The 15,185-nt window shown below is 41.3% G+C and overlaps 1 protein-coding gene across 1 annotated transcript in view; it reads right to left on the bottom strand.

Moving 5' to 3' along the window:
* Positions 1–12,171: 12,171 nt before the first annotated feature.
* Positions 12,172–15,185, bottom strand: part of tmed5 (transmembrane p24 trafficking protein 5) — a 44,928-nt gene continuing 41,914 nt past the window's right edge. Inside the window, exon 4 of the mRNA XM_063063781.1 lies at positions 12,172–14,644. Within this exon, the coding sequence (XP_062919851.1) occupies positions 14,426–14,644 (219 nt within the window). The 3' untranslated portion in view covers positions 12,172–14,425. The remainder of the gene's footprint in view (positions 14,645–15,185) is intronic.

The following is a 15,185-nucleotide window of genomic DNA, read 5'->3' as shown; positions in this document are numbered from 1 at the left end:
AGTCTATTTCCGTGGATGCTGAGTTCCTCCAGCATCTTGTGTATGTTGCTTTGGATTTCCAGCATCTGCAGAATTTCTTGTGTTTATACTATCAGAATGATACTCTGGTCTATTGTGCAAAGGTGCCTTTGAACCGGGTTGCTCATCATATGTTTTCTGTTTGTGCAGAATTCTACTTAACCTAGAAAAAACTGCATAAGTGAATTGCAAATCACTAATTCCCCACAACGCTGGATCTTTTCCAAGTACTAGACGGAGGGGAGAAGATTACCAGTGTAGCCTACAATGCTTGAACATTGAATTCTCCAATTTTAGGTCATCTGCTTCCCTCCCATCCCTTTCTGTTTCTGATGAAGCACTCAGGTCCCCCGTGCTCACCAGCTCTTGCTCCACCCCTTCCTCTCATATATTTATTCTGGCTCTCTCATCGTTACTACGTACTTGAGTCCAGCTGAAAGGTCTTGACCCAAAATATCCACAGTTTCACTCGACAGATGCATCTGACATGCTAAATTCCGTCAGCAATTGGTGTTTCAGAACAAGGAGCTTTCCTTGCTATTTAAAAGGACAGTTCACTTTCACTGGGAGACTTTACAGGGTAGCTCGCTGACTGATTGCAGATTGCTGAAAGACCTTTGACAGTTCAGAGGTGAACGGGCAGAGGTGCTTCACTCCCTGATGAGCTCAATGCTTTCAAAGGGAGAATAACGGTACACCTGTGTGAATCCCCACAGCATCCAGCAACTCTGTGATCACCATCTTGGAGGCCAGTTAACCTATCACTCTGCTCATTGTCAAAATGTGGGAGAAAATTGAACATCCAGAAGGACCCCATGTAGTCGTCAAGAAAGTGCAAAGTCATAAGAGACCGCCTCAAAGTCAGGATTGAACCCACGTCTCTGGTGCTGTGAAGCAGTGGATCTTCTAGCTTCAACTTCGATGCACCTAGAGAACAGTAAAATATACAGCTGCTTATGGATAATAGCTTGGCATTCGACACCATCACCACCTCAGTGCTAATAAAGAGCTTCAAAACCTGGACCGCTGTAGCTCCCTCTGCAACTGGATCCTCAACTTCATTATCACATGAAGTTGAGGATCCATTATCTTCACAACCACAGTCAAGGCAGATTGGTAATAAAATCTCCTCTTCATTGACAATCAACACAGGTGCATCGAGGATGTGTGGTTAGCTGACTGCTCTACTTCTCTCTACACATGACCGTGTGGGCATGCACGGCTCAAACTCCATTTATAAATTTGCTGGTAATACCACTGCCATGGGCAGAATCTTTGATTGCGATGAGGAGGTGTACAGAAGTGAGATAGCTTGACTGGTTGAGTGGAGTTGCAACAATATCCTCACACTCAATGTCAGCAAGACCAAAGAACTGATTGTGGACTTCAGGAAGGGAAAGTTGGGAGAACACACACCCGTTCTCATTCAGGGGTCAGCAGTGGAAAGGCTTCAAGTTCATGGACGTCAACATCTACCTTGGCCCAACACATTGATGAAATCAGAAGACGGCATATCAGCAGTTCTACTTTGTTAAAAGTTTGAAGAGATTTTGTATGTCACCAAAGTCTCTTGCAAATTTTTGTAGATGTGGAGAGAATTCTGACTGCTTGCATCACCATCTGGTATGGAGGCTCCAACGTAGATTATAAGAGGCTGAAGACTCAACCATTTTCATCACGGGCACAGCCCTTCCCACCATCTTTAAGAGGTGGTGCCTGAAAAATGTGTCATCTATCATAAAGGACACACTGTCTGGGACATCCCTTCTTCTTGTTACTACAGCCAGAGAGAAGATACAGGAGCCTGAAGACCCACACTCAACATTTTAAGAGCGGATTCTTCCCCTCTGCCATGGAACAGTCCACAAACCCATGAACAATACCTCATTATTTGTCTTCTACTCTATTTATTTATTGTTGTAACTCATAGTAATTTTTATGTCATGCCAAATAACAATTTTTGTGGCATATGTTACTGATAATAAACCTTTTTCTGATTCTGATTCACATTGGTATCTCAGCAGGAACATCAGGTCTACCAGGGATATTTGGGGAAGGAAGCAAATAGGGGCACAAACTATCTATCATTTAAAGTGAGTCTTCACATACTGCAGCCTTCTCAAATTTTCTAGAGTGTCATCACAAGTCTGGTGTTCTAGTGGAAGACATTTGGTCATACTCTTAGACTTGGACTGCACTCATTCCTGGAGACCAGCACCATGTTGACATTCATCTTCCTTTCCAAGTGGCCACAACACAACACTTCACTCACTTTGCTGCTCAGATGGTTCACTGTGTCCTTGAAGAAATTATTTTGTCTGATTTGACCACTAAAGGACTGGTGGCACCTTAGGCAATGGGATTGGGAAACATTATTGGCTCCCCACTACCCATTGACTTCACTCAAGGGTTACTACGATGTATCCATTCACCTCAGAATCAGAATTAAAATTATCACCAATTTATACGCCATGAAATGTGTTTTTATGGCTGCAGTACAGTACAAAGTCATACTTACTATAAATTACAAAATAAACAAATAGTGCAACAAAAAAAAAAGTAAGTCAACAATAAAGGCTTCTATTCATTGAATGGGTTTCGTATTACGAGGTGAAGCCCTCAAGTTCCATTTTGTATTTCCAGAATCATGCATGACTAAAGCATTGACTTGGGACTGAGGGATAATGAACTCAGAAGGAAGGATCACAGGATCAATTTTTATATGGTGCACACACCAGGGGAACATTAAGTTCTGTACAAATTTGTGGGTGCAACAAAATGCTTTAAAATTCACTTCACAAGTATTTATTACCCATGCTAAACTGCCATTGAGAAGGTGAAAATGAGCCACCTTGCTGTACAGATAAAGTGATAAGGTGAAAATATATTTCAGGATCGGGAGTCCTGGACTATCAACCACTAACAAAGAAGGAAAGGTGGCACTGTTGCAAGTCAGGTTAATATACCAAGAGGATGAACATAGAACATAGAAAACCTACAGCACAATACAGGCCCTTCGGCCCACAATGCTGTGCCGAACATGTACTTACTTTAGAAATTACCTCGGGTTACCCATAGCCCTCTATTTTTCTAAGCTCCATGTACCTATCCAGGAGCCTCTTAAAGCACCCTATTGTATCCGCTTCCAACACAGTCACCGGCAGCCCATTCCACGCACTCACCACTCTCTGCATAAAAAACTTACCCTTGACATCGCCTTTGTACCTACTTCCAAGTACCTTAAAACTGTGCCCTCTTGTGTTAGCCATTTCAGCTCTGGGAAGAAGCCTCTGACTCTCCACACCATCAATGCCTCTCATCATCTTATACACCTCTATCAGGTCACTTCTCATCCTCCGTCGCTCCAAGGAGAAAAGGCCAAGTTCACTCAACCTCTTCTCATAAGGCATGCTCCCCAATCCAGGCAACATCCTTGTAAATCTCCTCTGCACCCTTTCTATAGTTTCTACATCCTTCCTGTAGTGAGGTGACCAGATCTGAGCACAGTACTCCAAGTGGGGTCTGACCTATCTAGCTGCAACATTACCTCTCGGATCTTAAACTCAATCCCATGGTTGATAAGGCCAATGCACTGTATGCCTTAACCACAGAGTCAACCTGTGCAGCAGCTTTGAGTGTCCTATGGACTCAGACTCCATGATTCCTCTGATCCTCCACATTGCCCAGAGTCTTACCATTGATACTATATTGTGGCATCATATGTGACCTTCCAAAATGAACCATCTGTTGCATCTTACAATTATCTGGGTTGAACTCCATCTGTCACTTCTCAGCCCAGTTTTGCGTCTTATTGATGCCCTGCTGTAACTTTCGACAGCCCTCCACACTATCCACAACACCCCCAACCTTTGTGTCATCAGCAAATTTACTAACCATCCCTCCATTTCCTCATCCAGGTCATTTATAAAAATCAGAAAAAGAAGGGGCCCCAGAAGAGATTCCTGAGGCACACCACTGGTCACCGACCTCCATGCAGAATATGACTCGGATGGTTTTGAGCATTCCAAGTGTGGAGCTGGATGTGAACGGCCAAGGAAAGAACTTCCCTTCACTGGCTTATGCCTTGTGGATAATGGAAAGTTTTTGTGAAATCATGTGAGATACTTGTAACCCATCCTTGAACTTCATCTATTGCTGCATGCAAACAGACTGATTCATTATTTACAGTGCTGCAGGTTTAGACTGCTGGTTTGTAAGAATAATCTGTTCTTACACTTGAGTCCCTAAATATACATCACAAAACAACTTCATAATCTTCCAAATCGTAACACTTGTTTGTTCAATCACCTTGACTGCTCTGTCTACTGGACCCCTAGAGTTAGGCTGATTACACATAGAGACACTGGGTAATGGCAATATCTGCCTTAAGTCTGTCTGAGTAAACCATTTACCGATAATTTAGAATGGCAAGAAGCCCAAATCTCTCGTGCACCTAGTTCCATCAAGTTCCATGCATATTAATCAAAACACAAAAAAATGGAAATCAGACATCCCATCAGGGCACTCTTCTGAAATGTTAATTGAAGATAACTAAAAAGGTAATATGCAGAGAAAAAAATGAGATACGAAGGTAAACTAGCCAAGAATATAAAGGAGGATAGTAAAAGCTTCTTTAGGTATGTGAAAAGGAAAATAGTTAAGACCAAAATTGGGCCCTTGAAGACAGAAAAGGGTGAATTTATTATGGGGAACAAGGAAATGGCAGACGAGTTGAACAGGTACTTTGGATCTGTCTTCACTCGGGAAGACACTAACAATCTCCCAGATATAATAGTGGCCAAAGGACCTAGGGTAATGGATGAACTGAAGGAAATTTATATTAGGCAGGAAATGGTGTTGAATAGACTGTTGGGTCTGAAGGCTGATAAGTCCACGGGACCTGATGGTCTGCATCCCAGGGTACTTAAGGAGGTGGCTTTAGAAATTGTGGATGCATTGGTGATCATTTTCCAATGTTCTATAGATTCAGGATCAGTTCCTGTGGATTGGAGGGTGGCTAATATTGTCCCACTTTTCAAGAAAGGAGGGAATGAGAAAACAGGGAATTATAGAGCAGTTAGCCTGACGTCAGTGGTGGGAAAGATGCTGGAGTCAATTATAAAAACTGAAATTACGACACACTTGGATGGCAGTAACAAGATAGGTCCGAGTCAGCATGGATTTACGAAGGGGAAATTGTGCTTGACTAATCTTCTGAAATTTTTTGAGTATGTAACTATGAAAATGGACAAGGGAAAGCCAGTGGATGTAGCGTACCTGGACTTTCAGAAAGCCTTTGATGAAGTCCCACATAGGAGATTAGTGGGCAAAATTAGGGCACATGGTACTGGGGGCAGAGCACTGACATGGATTGAAAATTGGCTGGCTGACAGAAAACAAAGAGTAGCAATTAATGGGTCCCTTTCGGAATGGCAGGCGGTGGCCAGTGGGGTACCGCAGGGTTCACTGCTGGGGCCGCAGCTGTTTACAATAGACATTAATGATTTAGATGAAGGGATTAAAAGTAACATTAGCAAATTTGCAGATGACACAAAGCTGGGTGGCAGTGTGAAATATGAGGAGGATTTATGAGAAAGCAGGGTGTCTTGGACAGGCTGGGTGAGTGGGCAGATGCAGTTTAATGTGGATAAATGTGAGGTTATCCACCTTGGTGGTAAGAACAGGAAGGCAGATTATTATCTAAATGGACTCAAGTTAGGAAAAGGGGAAGTACAATGAGATCTAGGTGTTCTTGTACATCAGTCACTGAAAGCAGGCATGCAGGTACAGCAGGCAGTGAAGAAAGCTAATGGCATGCTGGCCTTCCTAACAAGGGAAATTGAGTATAGGAGCAAAGAGGTCCTTCTGCAGCTGTACAGGGCCCTGGTGAGACCACACCTGGAGTACTGTGTGCAGTTTTTGTCTCTAAATTTGAGGAAGGACATTCTTACTATTGAGGGAGTGCAGCGTAGGTTCACAAGGTTAATTCCCGGGATGGCATGACTGTCATATGTTGAAAGATTGGAGCGACTGGACTTGTATACACTGGAATTTAGAAGGATGAGAGGGGACCTGATTGAAACATATAAGATTATTAAGGGATTGGACACACAGGAGGCAGGAAGCATGTTCCTGCGATGGGTGAGTCCAGAACCAGAGGCCACAGTTTAAGAATAAGGCCATTTAGAACAGAGTTGAAAAAAACTTTTTCACCCAGAGTGGTGGATGTATGGAATGCTCTGCCCCAGAAGCAGTGGAGGCCAAATCTCTGGATGTTTTCAAGAAAAAGATGGATAGAGCTCTTAAAGATAGCGGAATCAAAGGTTATGGGGATAAGGCAGGAACTGGATACTGATTGTGGATGATCAGCCATGATCACAGTGAATGGTGGTGCTGGCTTGAAGGGCCGAATGGCCTACTCCTGCATCTATTGTCTATTAAATTTGTTTCCATCACAGAGATGGCATGACTGGTGGAATATTTCTTGTCATTCTTTTTATTTTATATTATAACCAAACATTGAGCATGATGAAGATATTCCCTTGAGATGAGAATAGACTACATAGTATTATTGAAGAGATCGATCCAAGTAATGAACAAAATAGTGAAGTAAGATCGGTCCATCCAGAGGTGATATGTCCAAGCCAGAATTAGAAATACAGCTGTTTAACTGAGGCATTGCTATTACCACAAATGAATTGTAAATCAGTCTATAGTAGGGCATACAAAACATATACATTTCTTAAAAGTTCAACAGTTGCAACATCAAAGTAAGGCCATCTAGGACTGCAATGAGTTTTACTAAAAACTCAAATAGTGGCAAATCCCTGATGGTCCGGGGATTAACAGCATCATTGATTGCATTCAAAACTGAGATTGATAGATTTCTGGATATTCAATAAATCAGGGATATGGGATAGGTCAGAAAAAAGGCATTGAGAATGGTCAGCCATGGGCTTACTAAATGGCAGCAGATATGGGGACAGAATGGTCTTCTTTTGCTCTCATTATCGTACTCCTATGGTTCAAAGCAAAATTTATTATCAGAGTACATACGTCACCACAGACAACCCTGAAATTCTTTCTCTGCGAGTGTACTTAGCAAGTCCCTCGAACAGTAACCGTAAATAGTATCAATGAACAACAAACTGTGCAAATGCAAATACAAATAAATAACAAGATAAAGAGTCCTTTAAATGAGACCATCGGTTGCGGGAACACCAGAAATAGAATGAGTGTAGTTATCCCCTTTTGTTCAAGAACTTGATGGTTGAAAGGTAGCAACTGTTCCTGAACCTGGTGTTGCGAGTCCTGAGGCTCTTGTACCTTCTACCTGGTGACACCAGCAAGAAAAGAGCATGGCCTGGTTGGTGAGGATCTTTGATGATGAGTACTGCTTTCCTTCAGCAACATTTCATGTAGATGTACTCAATGGTTGGGAGGGCTTTACATGGGATATACTAGGCCAAATCCACTGCCTTTTGAAGGATTTTCCACTCAAGGGCATTGGTGTTCCCATACCAGGCCGTAATGTAGCCAGTCAGCACACTTTCCACCACACATCTATAGAAGTTTGCCAAGATTTTTGATGATATGCCGATTTTCCACAGACTCCTGAAGAAGTTGAGGCATTGTTGTGCTTTCCTTGCAATTATATGTATATGATAGATCCAAGATACCCAGGAACTTAAAGTCACTGACCCTCAGCCAAATTTTCAATCTCCCTCCTGTATGCTGATTCAGTGTGTCTTAGTAAAATGCTAGGTAACTTAGCTTTTACAGTGGATTGTCCTGTGATTTAATTAGGTCCAAACTTTAAAGTCTGCATGTTATCCAGTAGCAGAAAATATCAGCCATTAGTTAAATGGCAAATAAAGGCCAGAAGAAACTGCTGTGCACCATTTAGTGGCTCTTTTTCACAGCTGTTCCCACGCAAAGCAAGATGATTGAAGTTACTCTACAGAGGCTGTCCACAGCAATAAAGAACATAAAGTACATGTAATCAAGGAACCCAATGTGCAATAAGCCAGCTTCTAGCTCTGAAAATATTTTGATACAATTATACAAGGACAAAGTCAAACATGATTATGTTTATTTTATTTCCAATGCTTGAACTGAACTTACAAACAGTGCATTTTTTCTTATACCCACAAAGCACACCATTGAAAGATATGCACCTGAAGTGAAGAACAAAATTGTTTTGTTTGGCTCAGTCTAATTTGCAATGCTTCAGGGAAAGAGCTGCAATCTGTGCATTTGTATTTATAATGGAAGAATATCAGAAATGTTCTTAAACAAACAGTCTGAGCTTGGGGAGATGGCTTCATAAACTACAATACGTATCCATACCTGCAAATATAGACATAATATTATGCAATTAAAAGTTTTAATGGAAGAAAAATGGCCTGGTTTTGATTCATTTTGTGTTTTTGAAAGTTATTGGTGTAAAACGTGCAAACTATGCATGAGATGCAAGAACCTCTTTTTCAATCAAGAAGTGTGAATTAATAGAGAACTACAATATCATTTGTGGGGTTACTAGTAAATTTATTAAATATCACAGTACTTGGCCAATCACTTATCAGTTCAGAGAGATTATTGCCTGATGTACCACTTGAACATTTTTAAAATATTATGAATAAGTTCATTCTATGTAAACAAAGTCTTTGATATTCTAATTACACTGAAGACTTACTGTAAAAGAGCTTTCATTACCCTTGCTTGAATACATTTGACATGATTTCACTGCTGTCATGTTCAGTTGACAATTGTGTTCTACCATGGTTTTTGCTTGCTGGTCATTTACAGGACAGGTTGCATCAACACAGCATGCTATAAAATTGCATCTCTAGAATAAATCTACAATATCATGAGTTTTAACATGTGCAATCTTCTATCGACTCCTGGAAAAATAACCAATACCAAATGAAAAGTGGATTCAATCTAGTTTCAAAACAACAACAGTATTATTTAAAAAGGATTAGCTCAAATAATAAAACATCATGACTGTTGAAATTTAGTCACATACTGACAGAAGTCAAGTAATGTCTGTAATAGACACGCAGGGATTAGCACATTAAGCTTAAGCACTAAAACCAAGATTACATGCATCTTTAAAATGTTTGCTGCCATTTTATTTTATCAAAAAGGAGTCAGCTATTTGGCTTGCAAAACAAGAGTTTACACTGTACCTCCATACATATGACAATAATAAACCAACTTACTGGATCCCATCAAGCTGACAAAATCCAATGTGGACTTGTAAGTGGCAAAATGGCAGCTGGACTGGAGGTTCATTGATGTACTTCCCATCTTACATCCACACACCAATCATGTAATGTGTGACGTAGTTAATTCAGAAACAAAGGTTCTGAACTTAAAGAGGGGTAACTTTGAAGGTATGAGACATGAATTAGCTAAGATAGACTGGCAAATGACACTTCAAGGATTGACGGTGGATATGCAATGGCAGGCATTTAAAGGTTGCATGGATGAACTACAACAATTGTTCATCCCAGTTTGGCAAAAGAATAAATCAAGGAAGGTAGTGCACCCGTGGCTGACAAGAGAAATTAGGGATAGTATCAATTCCAAAGAAGTAGCATACAAATTAGCCAGAGAAAGTGGCTCACCTGAGGACTGGGAGAAATTCAGAGTTCAGCAGAGGAGGACAAAGGGCTTAATTAGGAAGGGGAAAAAAGATTATGAGAGAAAACTGGCAGAGAACATAAAAACGGACTGTAAAAGCTTTTATAGATATGTAAAAAGGAAAAGACTGATAAAGACAAATGTAGGTCCCCTGCAGACAGAAACAGGTGAATTGATTATGGGGAGCAAGGACATGGCAGACCAATTGAATAATTACTTTGGTTCTGTCTTCACTAAGGAGGACATAAATAATCTTCCAGAAATAGTAAGGGACAGAGGGTCCAGTGAGATGGAGGAACTGAGCGAAATACATGTTAGTAGGGAAGTGGTGTTAGGTAAATTGAAGGGATTGAAGGCAGATAAATCCCCAGGGCCAGATGGTCTGCATCCCAGAGTGCTTAAGGAAGTGGCCCAAGAAATAGTGGATGCATTAGTGATAATTTTTCAAAACTCGTTAGATTCTGGACTAGTTCCTGAGGATTGGAGGGTGGCTAATGTAACCCCACTTTTTAAAAAAGGAGGGAGAGAGAAACCGGGGAATTATAGGCCGGTTAGCCTAACGTCGGTGGTGGGGAAACTGCTGGAGTCAGTTATCAAGGATGTGATAACAGCACATTTGGAAAGCGGTGAAATGATCGGACAAAGTCAGCATGGATTTGTGAAAGGAAAATCATGTCTGACGAATCTCATAGAATTTTTTGAGGATGTAACTAGTAGAGTGGATAGGGGAGAACCAGTGGATGTGGTATATTTGGATTTTCAAAAGGCTTTTGACAAGGTCCCACACAGGAGATTAGTGTGCAAACTTAAAGCACATGGTATTGGGGGTAAGGTATTGGTGTGGGTGGAGAATTGGTTAGCAGACAGGAAGCAAAGAGTGGGAATAAACGGGACCTTTTCAGAATGGCAGGCGGTGACTAGTGGGGTACCGCAAGGCTCAGTGCTGGGACCCCAGTTGTTTACAATATATATTAATGACTTGGATGAGGGAATTAAATGCAGCATCTCCAAGTTTGCGGATGACACGAAGCTGGGTGGCAGTGTTAGCAGTGAGGAGGATGCTAAGAGGATGCAGGGTGACTTGGATAGGTTGGGTGAGTGGGCAAACTCATGGCAGATGCAATTTAATGTGGATAAATGTGAAGTTATCCACTTTGGTGGCAAAAATAGGAAAACAGATTATTATCTGAATGGTGGCCGATTAGGAAAAGGGGAGGTGCAACGAGACCTGGGTGTCATTATACACCAGTCATTGAAAGTGGGCATGCAGGTACAGCAGGCGGTGAAAAAGGCGAATGGTATGCTGGCATTTATAGCGAGAGGATTCGAGTACAGGAGCAGGGAGGTACTACTGCAGTTGTACAAGGCCTTGGTGAGACCACACCTGGAGTATTGTGTGCAGTTTTGGTCCCCTAATCTGAGGAAAGACATCCTTGCCATAGAGGGAGTACAAAGAAGGTTCACCAGATTGATTCCTGGGATGGCAGGTCTTTCATATGAAGAAAGACTGGATGAACTGGGCTTGTACTCGTTGGAATTTAGAAGATTGAGGGGGGATCTGATTGAAACGTATAAGATCCTAAAGGGATTGGACAGGCTAGATGCGGGAAGATTGTTCCCGATGTTGGGGAGGTCTAGAACGAGGGGTCACAGTTTGAGGATAGAGGGGAAGCCTTTTAGGACCGAGGTTAGGAAAAACTTCTTCACACAGAGAGTGGTGAATCTGTGGAATTCTCTGCCACAGCAAACTGTTGAGGCCAGTTCATTAGCTATGTTTAAAAGGAAGTTAGATATGGCCCTTGTGGCTACAGGGGTCACGGGGTATGGAGGGAAGGCTGGGTTCTGAGTTGGATGATCAGCCATGATCATAATAAATGGCGGTGCAGGCTCGAAGGGCCGAATGGCCTACTCCTGCACCTATTTTCTATGTTTCTATGTTTCTATGTAATCGGTGGAAATTGATAAAGCTTATTTCATGAGCAATTTTTTTGGGAAAATGAGTTATATTATTCCAGGAAACAACAGGAATTCTGCAGATGCTGGAAATTCAAGCAACACACATCAAAGTTGCTGGTGAACGCAGCAGGCCAGGCAGCATCTGTAGGAAGAGGTGCAGTCGACGTTTCAGGCCGAGACCCTTCGTCAGGACTAACTGAAGGAAGAGTGAGTAAGGGATTTTAAAGTTGGAGGGGGAGGGGGAGATCCAAAATGATAGGAGAAGACAGGAGGGGGAGGGATAGAGCCAAGAGCTGGACAGGTGATAGGCAAAAGGGGATACGAGAGGATCATGGGACACTCCATGATCCTCTCCTATCCCCTTTTGCCAATCACCTGTCCAGCTCTTGGTTCCATCCCTCCCCCTCCTGTCTTCTCCTATCATTTTGGATCTCCCCCTCCCCCTCCAACTTTCAAATCCCTTACTCACTCTTCCTTCAGTTAGTCCTGACGAAGGGTCTCGGCCTGAAACGTCGACTGCACCTCTTCCTACAGATGCTGCCTGGCCTGCTGCGTTCACCAGCAACTTTGATGTGTGTTGCTTATATTATTCCAGGAACAGCTAATGGTATCCACATATTTTTGTATCCCATACAGAACTTATAAGGAATGAACACAACCACCTCCTCCCCCAGATATCTGTCTGACCTTTAAGTCTCATAACAGGTCACAATCACAAAACCCTCGGCAGATCCCTGGGTCCAGCGTGCACTCCTCTTCCAATACACAGCCCAGCCTTGCCCCATGAACCCCACCTTTACCCCTTCCAACCATTATTGCCCTTTCTTCAATATTTTCCCAATCAGCACTCGCCCACCCCCATCTCCTCCTCAATCCTGCTGTCATCAACACTTCCCTTAATACCTATGCTTTCAGGCCAAGACTGGTCCTGGAAACAATATTTATTAACTGTTGTATGAGGCAACATTTTTTTCACTGAAAAAACAATATCTTGCAAGTCATGCTGAAGACACAAGACCGAACCCAATGTCAACATGGGCTTATAACCTGAATTGTTGGAGGCCCATCACATTACTTTATCCACAGAATGTTATGATAGACATCCTCCAAAATCTGGGTTAAGGTTTTTCTTAATCTGACACAAGGCACAAACTTGCCCTTGTATAGGAGGTAAAGGAAGGTAGGTTTCAGAGACAAAAATATTCTCGTTATCAGTTTTTGTCGGGGAAACATACAGCAGTTCCAGTAGAGTAATCGATCCTTGAACAATGAGACTCAATTTCCCCCCAAGAAAACACTGCACATGAAACTTGGAAATCATATTATGGACAAAAGTACTTTATAGAATGGCTGTAATTTGTGTGACACAAAGCAAATTTCTGAGAGTTGTCATTGTACAGCTCTAAACAACATTAAGTGAAACACTTGTAGCCTATAGTCAACTTCCCGTTTGCACTTGCTTTCCTTGATCAGTAACACAGAAGAAACCAGTGAAAAGTACCTAAAAGATCTGTTAAACCAGTATCTTTAATTGTTATACAAGCCTTTTCCAATGTTCGAATCAATTATAAGATCATTCATGGGGAAAAAAGTAAAAATGGGTTCAACCATGTCAAAATTTATACGTGATGTTTTAAAGAATCCAAAGGGAATTGTTCTCCAGACAACAATATTTCAAGGGAACAAGACTGACAACATTTGTAAAAACCGCTTTCATAATATGCAACTACACTTAAGATTTTCCATGAAACTATAATTCTACTGAAGCCACAATTAATGGGGCTGAGACAACCTTAAAATGATGAGTAAGGCAGATTATAATACTAATAACCTTCACACTGTACCACAAATGTGCAAGAGAAAGTAGCAAAAAAAAATGCCCATAATAAAATAAATGAGCTCAGATTATTATGGGTATTGTGGTGAAGGGTTTTGGAGAACAGTGCATTTCCTAGATTGTTCAACCTTTGCAAATCAATTTGATGTTGCTTCCTTATATTTTGGCTTCAAGTAGATCTATTGAATTGCTGCACACATTGATAGAGTAAATGGATGAAATTTTACATCAGAATATTCACAGATTGTACCATCACAGTTTCTGTTAAGAATTCATTGCTCTTTGTCATGTATGAAAATTTAAAAATATTATTACATAATTTCTGCAGTATGTACTAATTAACTTCTTCAAAAAAAAAAGGCAGACCGAGTGAGTAGGAAGCCAACTTGTACTTTGACCCCAGTCAGCATGTTTTGCTGCTGTGGGCTATGAAATGTTCAGGTACAAATGTCCAGAGCATCATTACTCATATACAACAGCACACTAGCCTTTGTACTTTAGAAGAATCTATTATACTTGACTTAAAAGGCTCAGACATTCAAGTCCAAGTACAATGTTGACAGATACCAACACTCAATGTCATAATATCGCAACCTTGAAAACTGGTGACTCCGTCCAAAGCAGCTTTCAGGATGTGGCAGATGGCTAGTGGTGAGGATCCAGCATTAATTGTTTTATTTATGTGCTAGCAGAGATCACCAGCTTGTTTTGGCAGTGAATTTAAGGCTTTAAGCTCTTAGTTTGTGTCGCTAATAGTATTAAAGCTCAATGTATCCATTTATTCTCCCAAAGAACATGACGTTTCTCTTTTTCTGACCATTTTGTTGCTTAATTATAAGCCTTATAGAATATCTTTAAATATAAGTGTCTACGGTAAAGGAAATCCCTGCATACACGATTTTTAATAACTACAGTGCCCTTCCAGACACCATCTTGTCTTCTTAATCAACAATCACTTCTCAGCCACTACGTTCGGCTTCTTCGCTTGTCATTGAATAAATTTTTCAGCATGTATACCTGCAGACCTGAAACAATGAGCATCACAGCCAGGTTCACAACTGACCAGAAATTCACCCGATCATAATTGCCTTCTTGGAGGTTCCGATCACGTGCCTCATAGGCCCGAAGCAGCCCCTGAATCTGGTTGCTTTTACTCAGTCTTCCTTTCACACTGTTTATAGTTTCCTAAATAACACCCCGCAAAAGAAAAAAAAAATTTGCATTTCAGAATACAGATGTTCGAGTTACAAATGAAAAGCTGCATGCAATTCTATTTTAAAACAAAACTTTTTAAACATACATTTCATATTAATTCAACAATTTACATGATCTAAAATACTTTTTAGAGTCATGTTTATTACACAGAACAAATAACAAACTGTTGGAGGAACTCGGTGAATCAAGCAGCGTCTGTGATGCGGTGGGAGGAATTGTTGACATTTCAAGTTGAGCAGCACCTATGAGATTTGGTCAGGGGAGGAATGATGCAGGGTTCTGGTGTCTGAAATTCTGCCATTAGGACCCTGCATTATTCCTCTCCCTCACCCTGCCATAAATGCTGCTCGATCTGCCGAGTTTCTCCAGCAGATTGCTTGTTTATTCAGATTCCAGCATCTGTAGTCTCTTGTGTCTGCATTACACAGAACAAGTTTCTGTCAGCTGACCCAATTCTTCCTGTGCGACTTTTGACAGGCTGATTGTCACCTTCAATAATGAACATAACCAC

Source organism: Mobula hypostoma, chromosome 12, assembly GCF_963921235.1.
Source record: "Mobula hypostoma chromosome 12, sMobHyp1.1, whole genome shotgun sequence".
In the NCBI taxonomy this organism is placed as follows: Eukaryota; Metazoa; Chordata; class Chondrichthyes; order Myliobatiformes; family Myliobatidae; genus Mobula; species Mobula hypostoma.
This window is presented reverse-complemented; position numbering and strand designations above follow the sequence as displayed.